The 23,197-nt window shown below is 40.8% G+C and overlaps 1 protein-coding gene across 1 annotated transcript; it reads right to left on the reverse strand.

Annotated features, from left to right (window-relative positions):
* Positions 1–2,118: 2,118 nt before the first annotated feature.
* On the reverse strand, positions 2,119–23,128 carry ERCC3 (ERCC excision repair 3, TFIIH core complex helicase subunit). The gene is made up of 15 exons (XM_051623328.1): positions 23,065–23,128; positions 22,722–22,927; positions 21,106–21,342; positions 20,420–20,469; positions 18,917–19,052; positions 18,544–18,708; positions 17,391–17,595; positions 16,061–16,375; positions 14,697–14,881; positions 11,604–11,806; positions 8,568–8,664; positions 8,261–8,378; positions 7,328–7,446; positions 3,811–3,963; positions 2,119–2,989 (listed from the first exon to the last, which is right to left on the reverse strand). Exons 1-15 carry the CDS (start codon positions 23,081–23,083, stop codon positions 2,855–2,857), a joined length of 2,343 nt encoding a protein of 780 aa, XP_051479288.1. The 5' UTR covers positions 23,084–23,128; the 3' UTR covers positions 2,119–2,854.
* Between the last annotated feature and the right edge of the window lie 69 nt (positions 23,129–23,197).

The following is a 23,197-nucleotide window of genomic DNA, read 5'->3' on the forward strand; positions in this document are numbered from 1 at the left end:
AGGTGTAAAGGGAGCAGAGTAAAAGCTTTTATTTCACCAAGAAAACCTGAATTACATCCAAGAAAACTGGACCTCCTCAGTCCATAGCAGACTTTCAAAGAAATCACGTAGTTACCCCAAAGTTCACCTGCTTCTGCTGTCAGTCATGGTCTGAAACACAGTTTTGCCACAGCAATCTGTTATTTTGCCCCTGGTTTAGCAAGAGTCCTACAGCAAACAAATCCCTTCGGAGTGATCGTCCAGCTATTACTGTTCATTTGGAAGCATCTGGATCCATGAACTGCACTTCAGCTGGTGGTGCTGTGCAAGCACACTGCCCAAGGACAAGGGCAGCATCCCAGGAGCAGTGCAATGGCAGAAAGCAGGATTTCTTCAAGTGCAGAATTTTCAAGGCAACCATGGAGCTCTCAGCCAATGTTGTTTCCAATCTACTTAACAAGGGATCTTGCCATCTGTTTGTGCTGGAGAAGGACCAGCCAGCAAGAGCATCTGTTAAAGCATGTGAAGACCTGTCTGCACTCCAAGAGAGCTGCGCCTCAGGTTAGTTGGACTCAGGCTACAGAGCACCAAAAGCCCACCACGCATTGCCTGGTCACAGTGAAGCACTCCAAAGGCAGCCTACAGTACTGCTTCAAATAAAGACACCTGCCTGACAAAATGCTGAATTTTGTAGCTGAACAAGTCAATTTAGTTTCCTAGAGGGCTGGGATTACAGACTAATTTTTGGAGCAGTCTCCTGTGACTGCCAGGTGAGGAGCTGTACCTTCAAGCTCTGCTGGACTGCAAGAGTAGTGAAGGGTTTGTACAACAAAAGCCCCAGGAACCACCAGTGTTTCCCAGCAGCTGATTCCTGCCTGGAAAGCAGAACAGACTCACTATAATCTAGAACAAACGTTACCATGCGCAGCAGCAACTGTTTTGTACGGAGTAAATGCAAACCAGTCTGCCATGTGCAGCCACAGTCTGGAGTAATAGCAAGCAGTAATTACTGCAGTAATCATATCAAATTAATTAAATCTGAAGTTTGAATAGCAACACACTGAAGTATGCAGTCATTCTCACCTCATAAAATTATGATGTTTTACTTGATGCTGAACATACTGCATCCCACACAGACCCAGTACTTGGAAGAGTAAGATCATTACTCATCATAGACAAAGTTTACTGCATAAGAATGAGAGCACTGTTCTAAATCCAGCTACTACTAGTGCCACAATTACAAAAATCAGTATTACTATTAAGCCATTTCCACATTTAGTAGCAAGGGGTTTTTTTGTTTATGAAGTGGAGAACAATTCCAAAGCAACTCACAAGCAAGTTAAGAGAGAATTATGCAGAGGGATGCTGGGACTTGCTCAGCTATCCCATTGTCACAGAACCCTCCTATTATACTAAATTACCATTTTCCCACTAACTGTTGCCACAAGAACTGGTCCAAACTACCATGACAGAGGAAATCAGTGTTAGAATACTGCACATTCATCTCGTCCCTGTAAATTACTCAAGCACGGTCATGGCTGGTCCCAGTTTGTGAGGCTGAAGACTCAGAACAAGAGGAAGATGACGCATCATAGGGCTCAGACACTAAACAAAGTTTAAACAGAACCAGATCAGTCCCATTTTCAAAACTTCCTGACCAAAACAAGCACCCTATGTTCTGAATTATGCTTCCAATATTTATATATTATCAATAAGTGAATTTATGCTAATAAGAAACAGAATCAGTATTTTTTGGAAGCACATTTGTTATATAACCAGGTTAGCTCTACCATACATACTCCTTCCAGTATGGTAAAGATTTATACTATACCTATTTTGAACCAACTGATCAAGACCAATATTATTTCATAGGTTGTTCCTATAGCTCTACAAACTCCCAGCAACAAAAGCCACCTCATAGTACAATATTAAGAGCATAACTTCTAATATGAAGGAGCTGTTATTTAAAAAGCATTCTTCTGCCACAAACCACCACCACCTCCCCTTACATTTCCTAGAAATATACTGCTGTCTTAAGAAAAAAACAACCTCAGGAATCTTTCCTTCACACTGCTGCTTCCAACTCTCCCAATGTCAAGGGTAATTCAGCAATAACTTCTGCAGTGACACTGCACTGTATAGCAGTTACGATGGTTTTATTGCATGGTTAATAAATAGAATATAAATGACAAGAGAAACAGCTTTTATTTCAGCATCTTCTCAACAGTAGCACAAAAAATGAGGAAAATATAGCACAGAATTTATTCACTAGTAGTTTCCTTGACTTTTTCCTTTTTGAGTTTTCTTTGGAGACAGTCCCTCTTTCTCCTTGTCTTCAGACAACATATTTCCAAACAATTTGTTAGAATTTTAAGACAGGTTAAGCCATTGGTATAAATTAGATCCCAGTTCAAAAATATTATGTAAAGTGCTCCTATCAGGACTTGTTCAGCTCAAGGAATGACTTTTATTTAAGCATTTTAAAAAACAGTATTTTGTGAAGCAGACACAATAATCAGATAAATAATATTTCAAACATCAGTACAAACTAATTTACAAAACCTTTCCAGAATTCTTCTGAAAAAGGGTCTTCAGCTGATAAAAATAAATTCTATTAATTACCCTGAAAACCAGACAGGTATAACCAGGATCCAGTCACTGGATAAGATCTTCCCTGTGGTAAGTTTTAGTTCCTTTTCTCATTTCACACTCAGCCATGAAAGCACATATATTGCTAAGTAAATATGTGGCTTTAAAGATGCACGTAAGAAAAGTCTTTTTTAAAGGACCTGTCAGATATTTCAACTCCATATTTTTAGTTATGGAAACAGGTCCATAGATCCACAGTTTTACCAACAAGCACAGATGAAGGACATCACTTCCTGAAGCGTTTGAACAGTGGGTGGATGTGTTTGTTTGAAGAAGCCTTGCTCCGTGAGGAGTGGTATTCCATGTAAACTGTATCATCTGCTCCTGACATGGAGCTCATTGTGCCCGTACGACGTGACACCTGGGGAGAAAAACCAAAAGCTTAGTGTGTGGTTAGACAGACCAACTCTGACATACTGATACCCACTGGCTACTGGGCAGCACTGTTCACTTAGTGACCTGAATGCCAAAAAGCCTCCCAGCATTTTTTTTCTTAAGAATAATTTCTACCAAGACAGTCACTTGCCACTCAGCATAAGTATATAAATATATATGTAAAGTTTAATATGGAAAGGTGCCTTAGAGTGGGAATTCCTAATGCATTGCAGCACAATGGCACTTAGCTCAAAATTAACCCTAAAAATCGATTACCACATTGTAGCCTGATTTTAATGTATGTATCAATACATGTTTGAGGCTATTTTTCTTATCTCTTGCTGAAAATGTCAAAGTAGTACCTACAATAACAGTACTTCTCTTGAAATTGAAAAGTGGCCCTTATACTTCTGCTCTCTAGGTATAAGGAAATGAGGATGTGATTCAAGGAGCACAGTGCCACCACAAAGACTTTGTGCTGCGACCTCTGTGTTTCTTAAAAATGTTTACAAATATTTTTATTGTGACTTAGAAGATCTACTTCAAAATCTGTAACAATAGATCTGTCATCTTCTCCCTTGAACATGATGAAGAAGGACATGAATGCCATGTTTAACTTCTTGGTAGCACCCAACTTGAGTGAATTACTCAAACAGCTAAGTGTTAACACAGCTTAAAAATAAATCTGTTCTCCAATGTTTCACAAAGATATGGGGGCATCAATTATGGCATCATATTTAGAATTAAAATGGAATAGGCCATTTCTGTCCCATTTGTGGTCATCCTTTTCAAAGCATTCTTTATTACCTGAGCTGACTTTGAACCATATTCTCCAGCAACTACTTCCTCCTCAGCATCCAGGTCAGATGCTTGCAGGACTTTCTGGAGAAGCTGCTGCTGTTCTTCTTTGGTTGAAAATGAAAGTTCTTCTTCTTCCATGCCAGCGAGCTTTGTTATTACCTAAGAAACAGAGCACAGTACAAGGTGAGAGCTCTTCCTCCTCAGTGTCTGCTAGTCAAAACCAAGACACAGATTTCAGATTCTCTATCCTGTTGAAATTGCCTTTGTTAATGGTCTGAACAGCTTAACACTATGGATAGCACAGATACGTATAACATTTTGCTGAGTGGTGTACATATTTATACACACACATGTATCCCTTGTTATATCCTAGCTGGAAACACAAACCTTTGGGAAAAAAAAACATAAAGACAAAAGCAAAGTTCAGGACAGAGGATCTCAGCCAAACAATGTCCATACCAGCTTGACCAAGAACCTGTCCAAAGGACATATAGTTCATACGCATACTCAAATTACTGCAAAGTTAGCTTCATGCTATGGGCTCTGGATTTGTTGTGTTTAAGAACTAATACATTATGTTAAACAAAAATAACCCATTAGCTTTCTAGACACTGAGAGTTTTAGCATAAATATGGAGGAATGTGGGGGAAAAAAATCCCTAGTTAATTAGGAGGTACTAAAGGTTATTGAGGTACAGTGCAACAACCTGCAACAATGCATCACCAGCAGAGCAAAAGGACTGAGTCAAGGTTTGCGTACTTAGACACAAGGTAACGGTGTTGTTACCTTACTGGCTGTGCTTGTTCTCTTTGAAATTCTTAGCAACTCATTTGATAACCACCGATGCAGGGCACATGCCATCTACTGGCAACATAGTGACATATACTCCACTAGCTGAAAAAACTCTCCTGAAGAATAAAAACACTTCCGGTACAAAGCTTTACACTAATCAGATTGCTTTGTTAATTAGAGGTGTTTTGAAAATATTTTTTCCTGCAGTTAAATACCTTCTGGTAAACATATGTTCATACCAGTTTTCTCACTATGTTTTTCAACTTGAACAAGTTTTGAGAAAGACGTAATTCAGCCCTTGATTTTGCAGTGCTTCCCCTCCTCATCTACCTTTTTTAGCTTATCTCTGGAGTCAATGCAATTAGAAACTAATCACCTCAGTCATCTGGGCTGGATCTGATCACAAAGACTGATAAAAAAATATAAATACAGCTTAAGGTAAAACAAATCCACATTAGATGGCAAGTAGTGGTTTTGAAACACAGGCTTGCGGGCTGTTGCCAATGGCAATTTCTAATTTGAAAACGGATGTGTCTTCCTGAGGAACGTCCCAGCTTTAAGAATCCATTCAGGGAAGCAAACTGTTCTACTATGGCTAAAGGAACACTGTGGTCCCCTTCTTGTATATTTAGAAGGGCATGTGCTATGATCATCTCAAAAATAAAGACAAAGAGTCACTAAAAGCAATTTTAAATTGCATTAGCCTGTTTCCAGTTGTGGTTGCAAAACAGTGCTAACGTGATTCATAGAATGGAAAGAATTCCCACTGCATCATCATTTTTTTAAGCTGTTCAACAGATGTCAAGTTTAAAGTTATCCCCAGTTCCTTGCTACAGTGAGTTCCTCTGCTATTGGTTTAAAGTTTAATATATCCTAATTCAGCCTCTGAATAAAACCACAATAAGTAACTAAACTATGGTTAACTAACAAAAAAAAGACCCGCCAGCAGTAAACTCCAAGTAGTAAATTGTGATTATAAGGCTCCTATTTAAGAAGAAAAGACAAAATATGACTTAGTAAAAAAAAAAAAAAATTATTCCAGTTCTCTTTCTGATGAAAAGCAGAGAATGGAGATACTGAGAGACAGCAATATGAAAATAAGTCTTAGGAAAAAAATGAAAATTAGGAAGAATCTGTTATCATTCCCAGGAGGAATAAATTTTACATAATTTAGGAATAAAAATTCTGAAGGAGAGGACATCAGCACTGAAATAATGACCTAAAGATGAGGTAGAGTCTCCATATTTGGAAGAATAAGAAGGCAAGCATCTGCTGGGAATGACATACAACATAGTTGATCCTGGCTTGGCATGAAGAAACACAATAGATGGTTTCTTGGAAGTTTCTTCCAGCCCTATCATTCTTTGATGCTAGCTATGACTAAGGCTTAAAGTTTGGCAAACTGAAGAAAACAGATATTCTAGCATTTTGTTCGTGAACTGCAAATAAAGAACATTCCAGTACTGGTCAGCTAAAACGTTGCTCCAGACACTCAGCTGCTACTTGCACTGCTTTTTTTTTCCAGATTACACTGAAGTTCCTTGGACCAGGTCTTCCTTGCAAAGTAATATCCCTCTGTTGTAACCTCTCTCTTAGTTGTAAAATTCAAGGCATTGAGATTTAAGTAAAGGGATTTCTCTAATCTTCTTGGTTACAGCCACACAGGTGCATTTGTTGAGATTAGTTGCATCTTAGTACTGATCTACAATTGTGTCAAAATACATTCACTGCAAAGCAAAACCAGGTTTTCACCTATAAAGACTGTGACATGTTGGTTTTGTTGTAAGGACCCCTCCCCTAAAGCTCTTGTTAATGAGCCAATGATTACAAAGCAATGATTTACTTCAGCAGAGCTGTAGTTCAGAGGTTTTACCCATGAGGATGCCCCATGCTGCATGTAAGCCTTGTGAAGAAAAGCTGTGAAATAGCTCAGCTCAAGTGCCATCCAGCAGAGGCTGGTGCCCATGCACCACATGCAATCCCTGCAAGATTTTGCCAACACCACAAGCTTCAGCTTGCTCCCTAAAGGCAGATACAGGAGCCTTATCTTTTATTCTTCTTCTCAGTAATGTTTCTTACTCTTCTCATCAGAGTAGTAAACCGCAGTTTTTTAAAAGAACTATTTACCTAAAAGCAAGAGCTATCATGACACCCTGTTTGGCTTTAACAATCAATAAGCATATGGGGCAGCCCATGGATTAAAAGGAAAATAAACGAGATAAACTGTGAGATCTGTTTGTTTTGGAATAGGGTGCTTTAGCCACAAGGAAAAAGATTTTCTCCTCACAGTGAAATACTGCTCTGAGACCAGATGGAGTTCTTTAGAAATTATTTATGATGCTCTGGAAGCCTTCTCAATTGCTGCTGGCTCCTACAACATAAACCCCTATCAACAATCCCTTATGCACAACCAATATGATAATGTATAATAGGAGACCTGCATGGATGGACAGTTGAAGAGCATGAACATAAACCAATCAGGCACGTAACGTCCTGCTTTACTCCCCAGTGGGTGCTTGGTTTGAAGTTGGAACACTTACCTTTCTAGAACCTGTACTAATCTACCTGGATCTGCCCTCACACTAATATAGATGATAAACCAATACTGGAACAGTTCTTGCTTGCCAGCAAAACCTTCATTAAAACATTCCACCACCAGAATAATAACACTAAAGAATATGAAAGTTATATTCTTAGGCCACAAATATAATAAATAGGAGGGATAGGTTACCTTGAAGCTATAACCTTGATCTACAAGAAACCGTTGTCGCTTGGTTGAATATGCCATTTCCTGAGTGTCTTGGGATACAAGAGAATAAAAAAAGGCATTGTATTCCTCTGCAACCATGCCTAGGAGACAAAGACACTGAGTGGTTAGCTCCATTTGGAACACTGCAACCAAGAACGAAACAGGACTGAATACTGAAAACACGTGTTGTAATAAGTTGTCTCTCCACAAAAACAACCTTCAAAGTTTAGCTGCACCCAGACCTTACACAAACTAACAAAGTACACAGAATGGAAATCCCTACTCCCCTTCTTAATAGGTGAAAAGAAAAAAAAAAAAACCAGAAAAGGAAAAGTAGACTAAGACAACTACACTGGTGTTCTGAGAAGAAACTGCTACCTGATTATTCTAGTCAAGGTGAAAGATAAAATTATTTTTAAGTCTACTATGTAAAGAAGTAAAAAGTGAAGAGCAAGGACCGCAACAAATTAAAGAAGTTCAACACAAAGTGATAAAGGAAAAAATTTACCAAAGTAAACTGGAATTAACAGTGGCTTTACACTAAAAAAGGCTTAGCAAGTATAAAGTACTTAGCAAGTATAAAAAAAAGTGTTTTCTAGAGACTTGCTTTTTACAGTCATTCTATAATTTTTTAAAAAACAATTTCATGTTGAGGAAATTATCAAGGAATGATAAAGGGAAAGAGCCCCCAAAGAACAAAAAGATAATTTTCCTTCAGCTTTTTTTGTCCTTTGGAAGTTTTCCCAAAGCACAGCTTCACTAACCCAGAAAATGATTCCTTTTCATTCAATGGTAGATAGGAGTATATTCTCTTTGACTAAAACATACATCTAAGGATAATACAAAGAAGTATCATGAACATCCAGTTTCTCTGCAGCTCTGTGACACTATGAACCCAGCAATTAACTCATTTACCTTTTTTGGCTCTGAGCACTCGTCCCAGTCTTTGAGCCTCCTGTCTTCGAGACCCACCATGGGATGATATCTGAATCAGAACATTGGCTTCTGGCAGATCGAAGGATGTGTCACCCACCTGTAACAGGGAAGCAGCCTCTGAGCAGCATCTTATTTCCATGTATCATAAATAAAGTCTTAATACAAAGTACACCTTGGTAAACTGCAGTATGAAGATGTCAAATGCATAGCCAGCATGTTTAATGCACCCTTAAATAAAGTTTATGCTGAAGATGTGTAAAAGGACACAGAGAATGTCCTCACCTACCTTGGAAATGAAAATAGTGTTGATCTTTGGATTGTGCTTGAAGTTCTGTAGAATTTGCATTCTTTCTCCTTGTGCAGTAGGACCATATATATAGGGCCTGGAAAGAACATAAGATATGCAAATTAAATCAAGATTTCTCAATCATTTCTTACAAGGTAACAAAGACATCATAGCAGGAAGCACACTACACGTCTGAGTTGCTAAAAAAACAAAACAGATTTTGATGCAGCTGACAATGTACTTCTATCTTGCATGGCTGTTTATAGCAGCTACTGAGTTGTTTGTGGAACCCTCTGCAGCAACCCAATCTGCCAGAAATAAACTCTGACAGTTTAAACATTTTGCAGTTAAATGCGCCAATGAAGCTGTAGATGAACAGACTGAATACACTTTGTAAGCCTACATGAAAGACTGAAGGCAGCTGTTAAAATAAGGGATTTTTTTTTCCCCCCTGAAATTTACTGAGTTAGCACATAGACAGCTGCAACCTTTCCTTCCTGTTTCAACACTTGAAAATCCAGGCTCCTCTACCAATGATACACTGAGTGTCAGGAGCTGGCTACTGGATGTTGTTCTGCGAAAACTATTTTTGCTTTTGAAGCTAACCTCTCACCCCTCCTCATACTTTCTGGACCTACTGAAATGAGAACAAGGACCCAAATGCTCCATGGCCACAAGCAGCCCTCAGTGGCATTTCACCAGAGGTTTCTAACGTTCAATCATGAATCACCTGAAACATTTAACAACTCAATCCAGAAGGTTCACACAAACTTTCAGTCAATTCTAGTCACCTGTGATCTAATTAATCTATTCAGTGTATTTAACCAGATTTTTAGAAAAACACAGCTAAAAATGAAAGTAGCAAATGAGTCAACTCTGAAATGATACTGTTGTTATTCAAGTAGTAACATTCAGTAACATTTTTAAACCTCATTTGAAATCTCATTTAATATTTAAATTGTGGCAATTTTAATCGCCAACAAAACATAAACGGAAGTTTTAAACTGAAACTAAAGCATTTGTGAGCCATGTTTCTTAAAGCCACCAAGAAGGGATTCAAAGTAATTTTTATTTAAGAACAGAGTAACTTCGAACTCCTGGCTATCAATCCTTCATTTCAGTCCCCACTCCCAGATTCTGAACCTAGAACACCCAATGCTAGATTGGTTTCTCTCCACCCCTCCCCAAAAGACCCTTTTTCCTCACTGCAAAGACATTTGTGGGATTTGCAAAAATAGATCTGTCAAAACCAGAGGCACAGACCTTCAGAAACTGTGATTTAAACATATTAGTAACACCAGCAAAAAACCTTCAGCACACAAACTAGAGGACACTGGACGACAGACTGATGACAGAGTGACAGCTGGCTGAGCAAATTAGAATTCTGTAGCCCCAAAAATGATAGTTAAAGTAACTGCTGTCATGTGCATGTTTTCTCCCTGCCAGTACCAAGGGAAAGAGGGGGTTTGGCAGGAGCTGACAGTCAGTGAGGCAATGATCATCTCTCCTTCCATCCAGGACTCCAACCACCCCACAGGCTTGGGTCACGAGAAGTACAGCAGGAGCTGCCCTCCTGCTGGGCCAGTACATGCTGGGCTGACAGTCCTGGCCACTGCTGCCTGGGCTGTGTTCTCCTCCTTACACAAGTAATTTCTGCCTCATTCAAACCAACAGCTCCCTTTGTTTCATCATGCTCTCAGCAAACTACGATAGACAATTCTCTGGTTAAAATAAAGACCCCCTCACCTTTACCCAGCACTGCAAGCCTCCTTTCTTTCTAACACAGACAGCCATATAACCTGGAGCTCCATATGTGATGTGAGAAAGAGAATTCACTTCAGAACATGAAAAGTAAGCATCTAGTATTTCTTCAGCTAGCTTTCCTGCCACACTTCTACCCCACTCAACAACTGCTGTGCTACTTAGCAAGCACCCCCTCCCAGCATTGCCTCTGCTAAAAGCTTTTTCTGTGGTGCACTGAACTCTGCTAGAGACATTCCAGAGGCATCATTACACCTAATCTCTGTCCAGACAGATTAAAAAAATGATGAAAGAGACCAGAGGTGTTGGAATTCATCCAGCACCATTAGCTCTGCTTACTATTTGATCTCACAGCAAGGCAGGACAACATGGCTGTTAAGCTACAGTCAAAACTGATCATGAATTTTGGTCTGTGGTTCAGCTAGGACGTGCTGCTGAAATTCCTAGACATGAAATCAAATGCAGTCAAAATGCCCCACAGCTTCCAGCAAGCAAGGCATTATTTGGGCTTGTCAAAGAAAGGATGAGGCCAGCTTCTATGCTTATTTTCCCAAATAACTGCTCTATGCCTGATCCTGGCAAACACTCTCCCTGATCACCCCTCCCCAAACCCTACAAGCACACTGATGCTAACCAAGGCCTCATTACAATCTATTTCTACAACCTTCCATAACTGCACTCATGCTAGAGTCATTTAAGGTAGGTGAGGAGTTCATGGGACCAATATCCTTTTGTTTATTACATGACTACAGTAGTTCTAGGCAGTACACTGGTACAGCACAGATCACTCAAAATACTGTTTTAGGGTTTTTTTAGACAAGGTTCAGGCCTTTCAAGAAACTAAAGAGGAATGTCCTGGGTCCCAAAAGATCTTCAAAGGTCCAGAGAGTGTACATTTGGTCTCCAAGAGATAAGGGAAACCATTACCTGTTAAAGAAATAGCTCTAGTGATATTTTTTAAAGCCTCTCATTTTTCCACTAGCTTTTAGTAATAAAATGGACTGAGAAATAGTAACTGTCTTTTACAGAGATCTTGGATGAAAACTGCTTTGAAGCAAGTGCTAAACAGAGATTATTTTCAGACAGGTCTACACCAAATGTAGACAAGAATATCCATCTAAAAATACCCCCGAGCTCCTTTTTTATAAAGGAGGACTGGAGATAAATCAAAGTACTACAAGAAATAACTAAAGACTATGGAAAGCTGAGAAATTACAAGGCAATTTTCCAGGAAGGAGGAAAGCAACAGCGCCATCGTTGGTTGTGAACACTTACTTCCCCAGCCTGATTGCATACTCCTTCAGTGCAAACACGTTGTCAGCAAACACAATTATTTTATCATTCCGTCGCTCGTGAAACTTAATCAGGAACTGGCAGGCTCTGAACTTGTTTGGGTTCATGGTGTACAGCAGAATCCTCTTCTTTGTTTTGATAGCTACGTATTCTCTATAAAATTCAGGTGACATTGGGCACCAAACCTAGAATCAGAAAACATACACAAAAAGACACCTGTTATTTTTTATTTGACTCCAATGGGAATTGAAAAGCTGCTGGGGGAGTGATGATGCATTAAGACTTTCTGTAGAGGGCAACCCACAGACTGTAACACAGTAACTTCCATACAAAAACAAAAGCTACTGGTTGGGGTAGTCTCAAGCACTGCCAAACTCTGTTTAACATTGATAATATTCCAGCCTTCCAAAATGCTCTGGCAGTGAGATCCAAAACAGAAATGGCCAGCAGGATTGGAAAAAGACTGGAAGATACTTCCTTTATGTTTCATACTTAACTTTACTGAATGCGATTATTTTTTTCAGAGCAATAATTAAGGGAATTAACTGCCTGTGTAATCTCCCTGTCACAAACTTTTTCCTTAAGAATTTGTTTGCATCCATATTCTAAAAGCTAAGAGACATATTCAGTCTCCATTACAGAAGAAACTTAACAACCTTTTATTCCTAGACCCACAAAGGAGTGACCTTTATTTTAATAGCTATTGAGTCTACAGCTTTCAAAACACTAGGATTCAAAATACTATCTATGGTGCATATAATTTAGAAGACATTCATTCAGCTGTATGGGGGTTATTCCCTTATATCCGTTGCACAGTAGAAATTAACAGAATACTGAAAGAAAAGCCTCTTTCACAGCCATCTTTCAGCTAAGAAAGTTACATGACAATTTACAGTTTACTTAAACAAGTGAATTGTTCTGTACTGTTAAAAACCTTTATTTGTTTAAAAACCTTTTTTCCAGTGAGATAAATGCTGAATGAGCCTTTTTTCATCCTTTGACTACATTAGCAAAAACTGTATGCATCAATAGGCTCTGTTGTTATTGTGTGCTGTCTGAATGAAAGATCTAAAATTCTTAAATAAGGAGAGAATATTTCAAAGTGAGAATGAGATAATTCATCTGTTTTTCAATGTCTCTGACAATATGGCAAACAGAATATATTTTGATTTGTATTTGCACATTTGTATTTGCACTATCTTCTGGATTTGGAAATGGAGAAGATACACTTCTCACCCCAATGATCTTTTCATTTTTCCATTCTGCAAGACATGCTCTGCAAGACATGCTCTGCAAGCCAAAAACTTGGAATGGCAGCTGCGAAAGAGATTATTTATAACTTACAAAACTCTGAAGATACAGCTAAAGAACAGGCTTGTTCTCTTTTTCAAAACTTCTTTTAACTTTTTTAACAGTGCTGCTTGTTGTCTTCTAGAGCAGTACCTGCAATCACCATGACCTGCTTGACCAGACAGCAGCACTGCCCTCTCTTGCCACCCAGAAAGAACCTCACCTAAAGAGCAGAGCAGACACCTCTCTTGGCTGTAGGGAATAAGTCACGTTGACTAAGGATGCTAGTTCTCAACAACATGTCAAGAAAATCCAAACAAATGTGCAAGACAATTGTGCAAACATGAGACTTGTTATTTACCAGCTATCAATGTTGCTGGTTTTGATTCTTTGCTTTTGGTAACATCATCCAATGAACTTCAAAACACTGGCCTAAAGAAAATAAACTTGCAGAATTTTCACATCATTCAGAACAAAGGCAGCCCATGCTTCATTTCTCAGCATCTGAAGGGCAGTTCAGGGACTGAGATGAATTATACTCTCAAGGCAGAATTAACCTAAGTGCCTAAACAGTCAAGTTTGAATCTGCAGACTGGTTACTATCGCTTAAACCTATTTATTTCTAGATGCTCTTCACTTGCTTTCTATTACTTAAAAATAGTTGTGAAGTGTTTTCCTTCTACAACCTCCAGTTTACACAAAGTTCAAAAGGAGAACAGCTGAACTGTAGCTGCATCTTTTATGCTAGTACCAAATGTAGGAAGAATTGCTTTAAACTAGCAAGACCGGTTTAAGCAAAACACCCAAGAACAACCAACAACAAAACACCAGTAAACAATGAAAAAACCCTAACAAAAAAGAGAAAACAACAATCCAGGAAAAACCCAAGAGACAGTTAAGTTATGAAACTCCACCATAGCAAGTTGTAGCTGCTACAAGTTTACTTCCATTCAATGGGAGTCTGGAAAAGTTCCAAGACAAAAAACCCCACTGAAACGACATAGAGCTCATAAACGACTGAGGGCTTGGAGAAGTAACAGGTATGTCATACCCTGTTTGTATACTCCTCCCTAACTATGTCAAGTTGACCATTATCAGAGACAATATATGAAGGTAGACTTTTAGTCTGACCCAGAAAGGTTACTTGAATGTTCTAATGTGTCTGTGTGACAGGTTTCCACTTCTCAAATACCAGATTTTTCTCTCATCCATATACTGGAAAGAACAGAGGGCACACCATTATATCAGAAAGAAATATTAAGATCCAGCCCAAATATTTTTAATTTTCACCATCATGCATTTAGGCTGGAAATAAGCAGGTCTGGTCTTGTTTTGTTTGTTTTGTTTTTTTTTTACTCTCTACTGTCCTTCATTTTAAGAGTCACATGAATTTTCCTCAAATGACTATGGAGTGTCTAACAGTCCAAGTCTCTAAAAAGCAGCTTCCATCCTACCACCTGATGTTACCCTCATCATAACATGATGATGCACTACGACACAGAACTGAGCTTAAGACTTGAAGTCACGTCAGACAACAGGAATGTCAACTGCACTGAACTAGCTCTACAATTCCGCACTGTTCATTTTTCCAAATGGTGATGTCACTCTGAAGAACACGTGGCTGCTGGATTTGCCCCATGTTCATACTGGCCAGCAACTGCTGAGAAGTCATAAGGGCATCTGTTTTACCCCAGTTAAATACTTAAAATTTAATACATCTTCCTTAAAAAAAAAATTATAAGCATACTAAATAAACACTAGTAGTACCAAAAAGCAGAGCATCACCTCAGCACACTGGACTTTGGCAATGTAGCCACTGTTCTGCAGCTCCATCCAGTTGGCTTCATAGAGCTTTGGTCCGATCAGGAAGTTCAGGTCAACAATTTTATCATCTTCTCTGACCAGGGTAGCAGTCAGCCCCAGTTTACAATGAGCTTGTACAATAGTGAGCACACGTCTGAACATTTTTGCTAAGAAACGCAAGACAAATTTTCTGTTTACTTTCCTGAATGGATTTAGAAGACAAATACTGCATCGTAAAAAACACTTTCATCAACTCCTGAACACAAAGCAAGCACAGCATTGGGAAATTTTCCCTCATTTCACATATAATTCAAACAAAATCTGTGTTAGAGCAAAACTTCACATGGATTGCAGCTTTAGTTTACATCTTCAGTGTACTCTGAAAATCCCAGTAAACCTTCTGGCATCTTCATAATTTCCCATTTCCCAAGAGAATAGTAATATAGTCAGAGGTTACACGGCTTGTTTTAGGTTATACAGTATTTCATAGAGAGCTATGACACAAGGACTCTTGTCTGACAGCCACATTCAAGACTTTGGTATATAGCAGAAATACTCATATTTAGTATTGATAGAGATCACAGAGGAGATTCTATACCTTAATTTTTAGGAAACTAAGAAAGAAGAAAAGTGCAGGAAGAGTGGCAGCAACATGCTGCTTCATTGAAATAGCAGTTAACCCTCAAGGTCTGCTTCTGAAATCTGTCATTTCTGTAGACACCAAATTATACTCAAATGAAATAATAAAACCAAGCTAGAGCAGTTAACAGAATCCTGGGTTGTATTTTTAGCCAGGATTATTTAATTTTAATATGACATTATTGCTTTCTAATAGTATAGATCTCAACTACACAGTAATTTCAAATACAATAGCTATTTCTGGACAGTAATCACTATGGTTACCCAGATTTTATGGAGTAGAAATATATATATTAAAAGCTAGCCTACATTGCCACTACCTCTAAAAAGAAATGAAGGCAGATAATTTCCTCTCCTGTTCAAATCTGTCTACAGCAAAATTATACAAATGTAATTCAGGTGTCTTAGAGCACTTTACCAACCTACACAGAAGGAGAGGGCACTTGCATTTTACAGTCATTATAGAAAACAGTGCTTAATGTGAAGGGTTTTGGAGAACCAATGGTTAGCTCACCTCTGTAGAATCAGAGGGGAAAAAAAAAAGGAAAAAATAAAATAGAACAACCCAGTTTATTTCAAAACTCTATGCCACGGGCTTACTCACTACATTAATAATGAGAAAGACAACAAAACCTTAGCACTTCTTAAAGAGCAGAGTAACACTAACAGTGTATATAACATGAAACATTTGCACACTGTCTCCTTACCAGGGATAGTATGTACTTCATCAAGTATCATAAGGCCCCACTCTTGACTTTTAAGCCATTCCATTACTCTTTCTGCTTCCCAGGATCTTTTTGTCGTGTGTCCCAACATGGAGTATGTGCTGATAGCAACAGAACAGCCAATGGGCTTGTCTTTGGCGTCAGAAGTGAACCGACAAATCTGACTGTCATCAATGGTGGACCACATCTTGAACTGGGCTTTCCACTGCTCTACAGACACTGCAGAATTGCCAAGGACCAGGCACCGCTTGCGGACAGTACAGGCAGCTGTCACCCCAACTAGAGACTTGCCAGCACCTGCAGAGGAAGAAGAGTGATGTTCATTAGTCATCTCTTGGATATCACTGGAGTGGAAGGGGAAACAAAACCAAACAAAAGGCAAACTGTGAGAGGATAGGAAATCACGGAAGGGCAAATCTTCACTGTTTCTTCACTAGTCTTAAAGAAATGGAGTATTCATTTCTAAAAAACAGCTGGATTTTCTACCGGACACATTTCTGTATTTTCTAAGAAAATCACTGCAAGCAATGGCTTTAACAGTTATAATCAATCATATTAACACTTCCTTAATTTCAAAAGTAGGTTAAATTCTAGGTGGCTACAGAAAGCTCCTCCCTAGAGGTGACCCCTCCCACCACACTATCAGCTATGCTCCTTCCCCCTTGTCCTTAAATCTTTCCATTCCTCCTTCACGCATCTTCCAGCATCCTTTAGGCACTTTCTCAGGCCCTCACCCCATCTCCTGTCTGCCTCCTCCACACCTAAGACCAAGGGCAATGCCACACTATCACCTGTTCTCTCCCTTTTTCATTGCTTCCTATAGGTTGTCCCAATCTGCACATTCTTCACTTCTTTCTCAAGCTCCTTGCCCAGAACTTGTGTGTGCAAGCTCTTTTCTTCCTTGCAGCCTCCTCTAAGCCATATTTGTACTCTAAGTTCCCAATACTGCCACCCAAGGAACAAAGGATTCCAATGCCAAGAGCTTTATATTTCACTAGAAGATTAGCAGAGCTTAAAGGAAACAGTCAAAGCATAAATGGTAACTGGAAGCTACCACAACCACAAACCAGTTCTTCAGTCACTACAGGGATATGGACAGCACCCTTGAGCAAGATGCCTGACAGCTCTACCAACTAGGCTCTCCCTCACCACAGCCTCACCACTCACTTGTTCAAACCAACAGGGCTCTACACACTGCTACCCTGAACAGTCCGTACTACTGTTTGAAATCTAAACATCTGTCATGTTTAAAAGTTACTTTACTACAGGTGAATAAAGAACAAAACCCCTAAACACCAACCCAGAAACCTACCACATGGCAAGACAATAACACCAGATCTGGCTCGCCCATTTCCAAACATCTTCCTCAGGCTTTTCTCTTGATAGGGCCTGAGAACAGCTGTAGGTTTCAGATCTATGTTAATATCAGGATTCACAGAATCATTTCTGAAATCATATTCTGCCAGCAAGGGGTATTCCAAATGGATACACCGTTTCTGAAGTTCTTCAATCATCTCCTGAAGAGAAAGCAAAGGCACAGATGGTAAATTCTCCGCATCTACATGAATTCTTCCTTTTTTTTTTTTCCTCCCAAACAACCAGATTATATAGTACCATGTGAAGTTGCATAGATCTTTTATGCTCATGAAGCCTGGAAAAGTTAAAGTTTATTCCAAAAACTTTATTCATGACACCCTCTACCCACCTCAAACATTTTAAATAACAGTCCATGTGAGAGGACTATTTAGACAGATGGAAGAACACGAGGCATTAATCTCAGATGTATTGCCTTTCTGGCAGTGATTAAACTACACTCTAATGTCCCGCAACAAAGAGCTCAGTAAGAGACATAAAAGATTCCATGTGTTACACAGAAGGACCTAGCAAAGCTGCACATCTGTTATCCTGGAAAATCTTCATACTCTGGTAATGCAGATACTGCATCACAACAACAGGTTGATTCAATAACCAAGAGGGTTTTTTTGGGTTTTTAAAGTAAATTCTATTAAGTTCTCTTTTTAAAATATTTCTGTTTTGCCCAGGAAGGCATCATTATAATCACCAAGTCCAAAAAGAACTTGAGAAATTTTACAAAAGCTCTCTGAAGGTCGAGAAAAGAGTGTGCTCCAACCTCCAGCTACCTACTTTCAAGCTTTGAAATTGGAACCACCAAGTTCCTTCTGCAAACATGAATCACAAAACAAAACCAGAAATAAACCACAAACAGATAAACAAAAAAAGAACTATGTCTTGCAGAAAGTGAAGGAACAATACCCAGTCTGGCACCCTCTATATTGAAAAGGAAAATCCTCAGATTTTGGAAGGCAACAGGAAAGAAATGTTACTGATTTCCAATGACCTTCCCTATCAAACAGAGAGCCACAGAACTTTAAGCTCTCATGTTTATTTGCAAGTCCTAGGCACATTGCTCAAAGCTACAAATGCAGAGACTAAAACACTTGTACCTGCTTGACTTCAAAAGATACTGTCTGCGTTTCCTCCTCTTCCTCCTCATCTTTATCCATCTGTTCATAAAACTCAAATAAGTCAGCTGGGACATCTGGCTTATTCTGAGCATCTGTTCCCTGTGATGTTGATGGACCAAGGCCTCCTTCATTGGATTTGGAAATCTGAAATAGATGGACAGGAATTTTCACCAAGGATTTCATTAGAGAAACACTTCCCTACCCCCTTCCCCAATTTGGGATCATTAAAAAGGCAGAGATCTTTGCTGACAGAACCGAAAGCAACTCCTGATACAACAAACAAGCAATAACCACTCCAAACAACAGTTTATCTAATGTTAATTCAACCCTCTGAAAACATGCCCAAACGTACCGCGGATTTACTTGTGAATGTCTCTGTAATGAGCTCTGTTTCTTCACCCTCAGCATTTCTCAGGCGACAGTCTTTAATAACATGGTCCTGCAGAAGCTGCTGAATGACATCAGGGTGGGTACTTTCCACAAAATACCTAAAGAACAAAGAACAACATTTTTATGAACTAATCCACTGAATAACTTACAGGAAGAGAGGCATGGATGCTTAAATCTACAGCTATCCCAGATGCATTCTCAAGTATCCCATCTTGGGGGTGGTAACTTTAAAAGAAATAAACTATGGCAACACAAACTTTTAAAAGATGTCTCATACCAAAAGCAGCACATACTTTGCAGTTACCTGTTTCACTTAAATGATCTCTCTCTCAAATGACATGAGTGGGAAAACTCCAGTAGAACTGGCTGGGGAGAGCTCTCACATACGTGTCTTTTATGTGACATGTGACACAAGTCAGGTGTTTTTGAGGCTGAACTGAGTCTGTGAAAACACTCCATGTGATGCTTTTAAGCCCTGCCCATAGGACCAAAAAAGCCCAAAAGACAAAACCCCAGGAACTGCAAAACACAGGCAATCTAAAGATTAAAATCAGTGCATCCTGAAGTTGTTTCTCTCCCTGCAGATGCATCAATATTGACACTGGTTGGAGGTCACAGATAAAATGGGAGTCAAGAGAGGACTAATTCTGACCTGGCATAAGAGATATTTTTTCTCAGAGACACCTAGGAAGAGGACAAAAGCCTGTGAGGAATATTAGTGTTAATTTTATCCAAAGCAGCAGGTTCAAAAAAGCAGCAGCACAGAAGGAGCACTAGATGGCAGTCCCAGGTTTACCTGTGACTGTCTAACAACAGAGAACTTTGCAAAAGAAATAAAAAGGAGACAAAGAAAACAAAGGCAAGGTGCAGACAGGCTTCAGGTTTCTGCTGTCTCCTTCCCTTACCCCTCCCTGCTACACCATCACAGGTTTGGATAAAACTGGTGACCACTCAAGGTCCATTCCAACGTTATCTCTTATGTTTAAAACACATTAGACTCAACTCAGGATCAAGCAGATCTCACACAAGCACACAACTTTTGCCAGTGGATTTTATTATCCTTTCTGAATAATGGATTACAAACAAGCATACACAAGACTGAAGGAAGGCTGTAGAAAACCTGTCCAATTGGACTCATGTAAATTAGGAAGGAACGAATGAAACAATTATTTAAAAACCACAAGGACTGTTGCTAGTCCAAGCAACAAAGGAACAAGCTAGAGTATCAAATTTGCAACCTACTTTTAAAAATGTAAGGATAACCGCTAGTAGCTCAGGACAGCCAAACTGAACTAATTGACTACTGTATTAAACACTTCAAACAATCGAAAAGGGATCTTGCAATGACAGACGCTACACTCGGCTGGGATCTGTAAGACGACAACTACAGAGACCACTCTTTTATGCAAAGCTGTGCATTTGGAAGCCTCTCTCTTCCACGCTAGTTAAAGAAGCAGCCACTTACCTGTTATGTTTCAGTACCAGCTTCACCTTCCCATAGCTGACAGTACACAGCTACAAAGGAACAAGAGCAGTCATTAGGAACATGCAAAAGAACCATCTGACATCTGGGACCAAAGGCTGCAATGCAGTTTAAACTTCTGTGGGGAAGCATGGAATTGTCACATGTTCACCTGCAATGTTGTCACACTTCTGGACAAAACAAACCTGAAAAGGTATTTTCAGAAGATGCACACATCATCTCATGCAGGAGATGAGTCACAGACATTCAGTTTTTGTATCCAATTCCCATCTTCTTCCAAGGCTGCAAGAACACATTTGCAGGATACGGCAGGCTATGTTTTATAGCACCCAGCTATTCCAGACAGCTTCCCAAACTCATAGTATTCTTCCAGAGCAAATCCAAGGAAACTTTCCTACTGGCTAGAAGTGTGCACAGAGACACTTCAGTATACCTTTTTTTTTTAAAAAAAAAAATGGTGTAAGCCACACAGGATATATTGTGTGCAGCAATATACTACAGGAAAAAAAACCCAAACCAGAAAGTCTCTGTTCTCTGGAAACAGTGACAGAACACAGCAAGATGATAAAAACAATGAACAATTAAAAAAAAACCCTAACCCAACTAAGCAGAGGAAAGGCTTTCACCAGTAGCAGTAAATATAGTTCCCATGCAAACAAAAGCCTTACCTTGATAAACTGAATGATTCCCTCCGGGACACCAGTCTTGCTGAGTTTTTGTAAGTACTCTGTGATGTCGCTGGTCTGCAGCCCCACGCTGACAGCGGCGTACAGCGAGTAGGCCGTCAGCTTGTACTCGTGGATGTGGGTGGGTCTGCACACAGGCTCAGCAATGGCAATCAGGAAATCCTGAGCATACTTGTAAACTGGAGAGAAGGCTTCCAGAAAAATATGGCCATCAGGAGCCTGCAGAAATAAAAAGGAATGCCGAAGGTGTAATAGTGTTAGTTGAGAAGAAGAAGGGATCTGCAATAAGGCAGTCACTGTGATACGAAGCTACTGCAGTACTTAGGTGGTAATGCATCCCTGGGTTTCAAAAAAAGTACTTGGCCTAATAACAGTTACACAAAAAAGAAGAAAGTAATTTAGAAGCAAAGAACCAACTAAAAAACACCCAACAAACCACAAAACTAAAGTAAATGTAGCATATATTAACTAACATATTATACTGTAGCCAGTCTCCCTATCATGGTGTTGAAGCACTTTAAAAAAGGAAGACAACTTTACACAGGAACACAAAAACTAGGAAGAGACATGGAAGGAGACAAAGGAACATACAACTTTGTCTTCTGAAAGGGTCAAGACATTTGTCCATATCCTTTCTATGGCACTAAGAAAGAATAAACCACACCCAGATCAATTCAACTTTACCAGACTGACATTTTGGGGTCTTTTTTCTTTTTGAATGCTAAGCCAAATGCTCGAGCAGATCCAAACTTCCAGCCCTATTCCCCTGAAACAAAACTCCTCACTCGTTTTGCACAGAGTGAAAGAGAGATCAGTGTTGCTTGTGTCACTGCTTTCAGTAACAGATGCACTGTGGATGCTGGCAGGCCAACCTCCTCTTCCCTGTATGCTTGTACTTCCAGCTGTGCTGTATCATGGACAGGTTTGTCAACATCTGTTTCAGGCCAGAGAAAACAAAGGGTACCAGCTCCAGAAGATGAGACCAGCCTATTCTTAAATCTGCTTCATGCCACAATACAAACCTGGTTGCTGTGCCTGCAACATCAGCTCCTACTTCTGTCACTAGCAAAGCCTGTCACCTCCACAAGCAATTTTACCTCCCTCCCAGAGACACCTGGGCTGGGGCACTAGCACTGCACTGCCCCATCGGATCAATATCCCACCCACAAAAAAGGGAGCCCGACAGAGAGGGGGTCTTCAAGGAGACTGCTAGGATGGCAGCAACTCACTTGGGCTCCCCAAAGGGCTCCCAGGCAGCGAGGAGGCGCTATCTCAGGTGGCCTCACACTGCTCACAGCCTGACTGTCCTGCACAGGCACTGGATGTCCGCAGCCGGCCCACCCTTCCAGAACCCACCAAACCTGGCTGGGGCTGAGCTACCAGGGCCGGCCCAGGAGCAGGCTCTCTCCGTCTGCACACAAACCCTTTTCCTCGGTGCCTCCCTGTGACCGCGGGGGTCAAACCCCCCCGGAGCCAGCACGCCCGCGCCGCTTTCCCTTACAAACCCGAGGCGTGAGGCCCGTCGCGCTGTACCCGCCGCCGCTCCGGGACGCGCCCGCCCCCGGGGCGCGGGCTCCTGCAGGCCCCGCCGCACCTACCACCCAGAGGGGCCGCGAGGAGTGGTCGGCCTTCAGGGCCATCTGCTGCCTGTAGTCCTTGGCTCCGTACTCGTCCACCTTGGTGCCGCTCTCCTCCACCTGCTTCCCGGCGGCGGACGGCACCACCTCCTGCGAGTCCTTGCCGGGAGCTTCATCTTCATCCTCTTCGTCGTCATCGTAATGGCGCTTCTTGGACTTCTTCTTGTCTGCGAGCAAAGCCGCAGCTGTGACCCGCACCCACGGCCCCTCAGGGCAGGGACACACCCCCCCGCCCCGCTCTCCCGCCGCCCCGGGGCCGCTCCCCGCCCGCTCCCCCGCCCGGGGCCGCCCCCGCCGCGCTCACCCCGCTCCCGCCTGCCCATGGCCGCCGCGGCGCCCCGCAGCGCCCGCCCGCGCCGTCACTTCCGCCACGACGGGAAGAGCCAGGCCGAGCGCCATCGATTCTCTGTTCCCCCGCCCGCCCCCGCCGCTGCGAC

This window comes from Apus apus, chromosome 6 (genome assembly GCF_020740795.1).
Source record: "Apus apus isolate bApuApu2 chromosome 6, bApuApu2.pri.cur, whole genome shotgun sequence".
NCBI lineage: Eukaryota > Metazoa > Chordata > Aves > Apodiformes > Apodidae > Apus > Apus apus.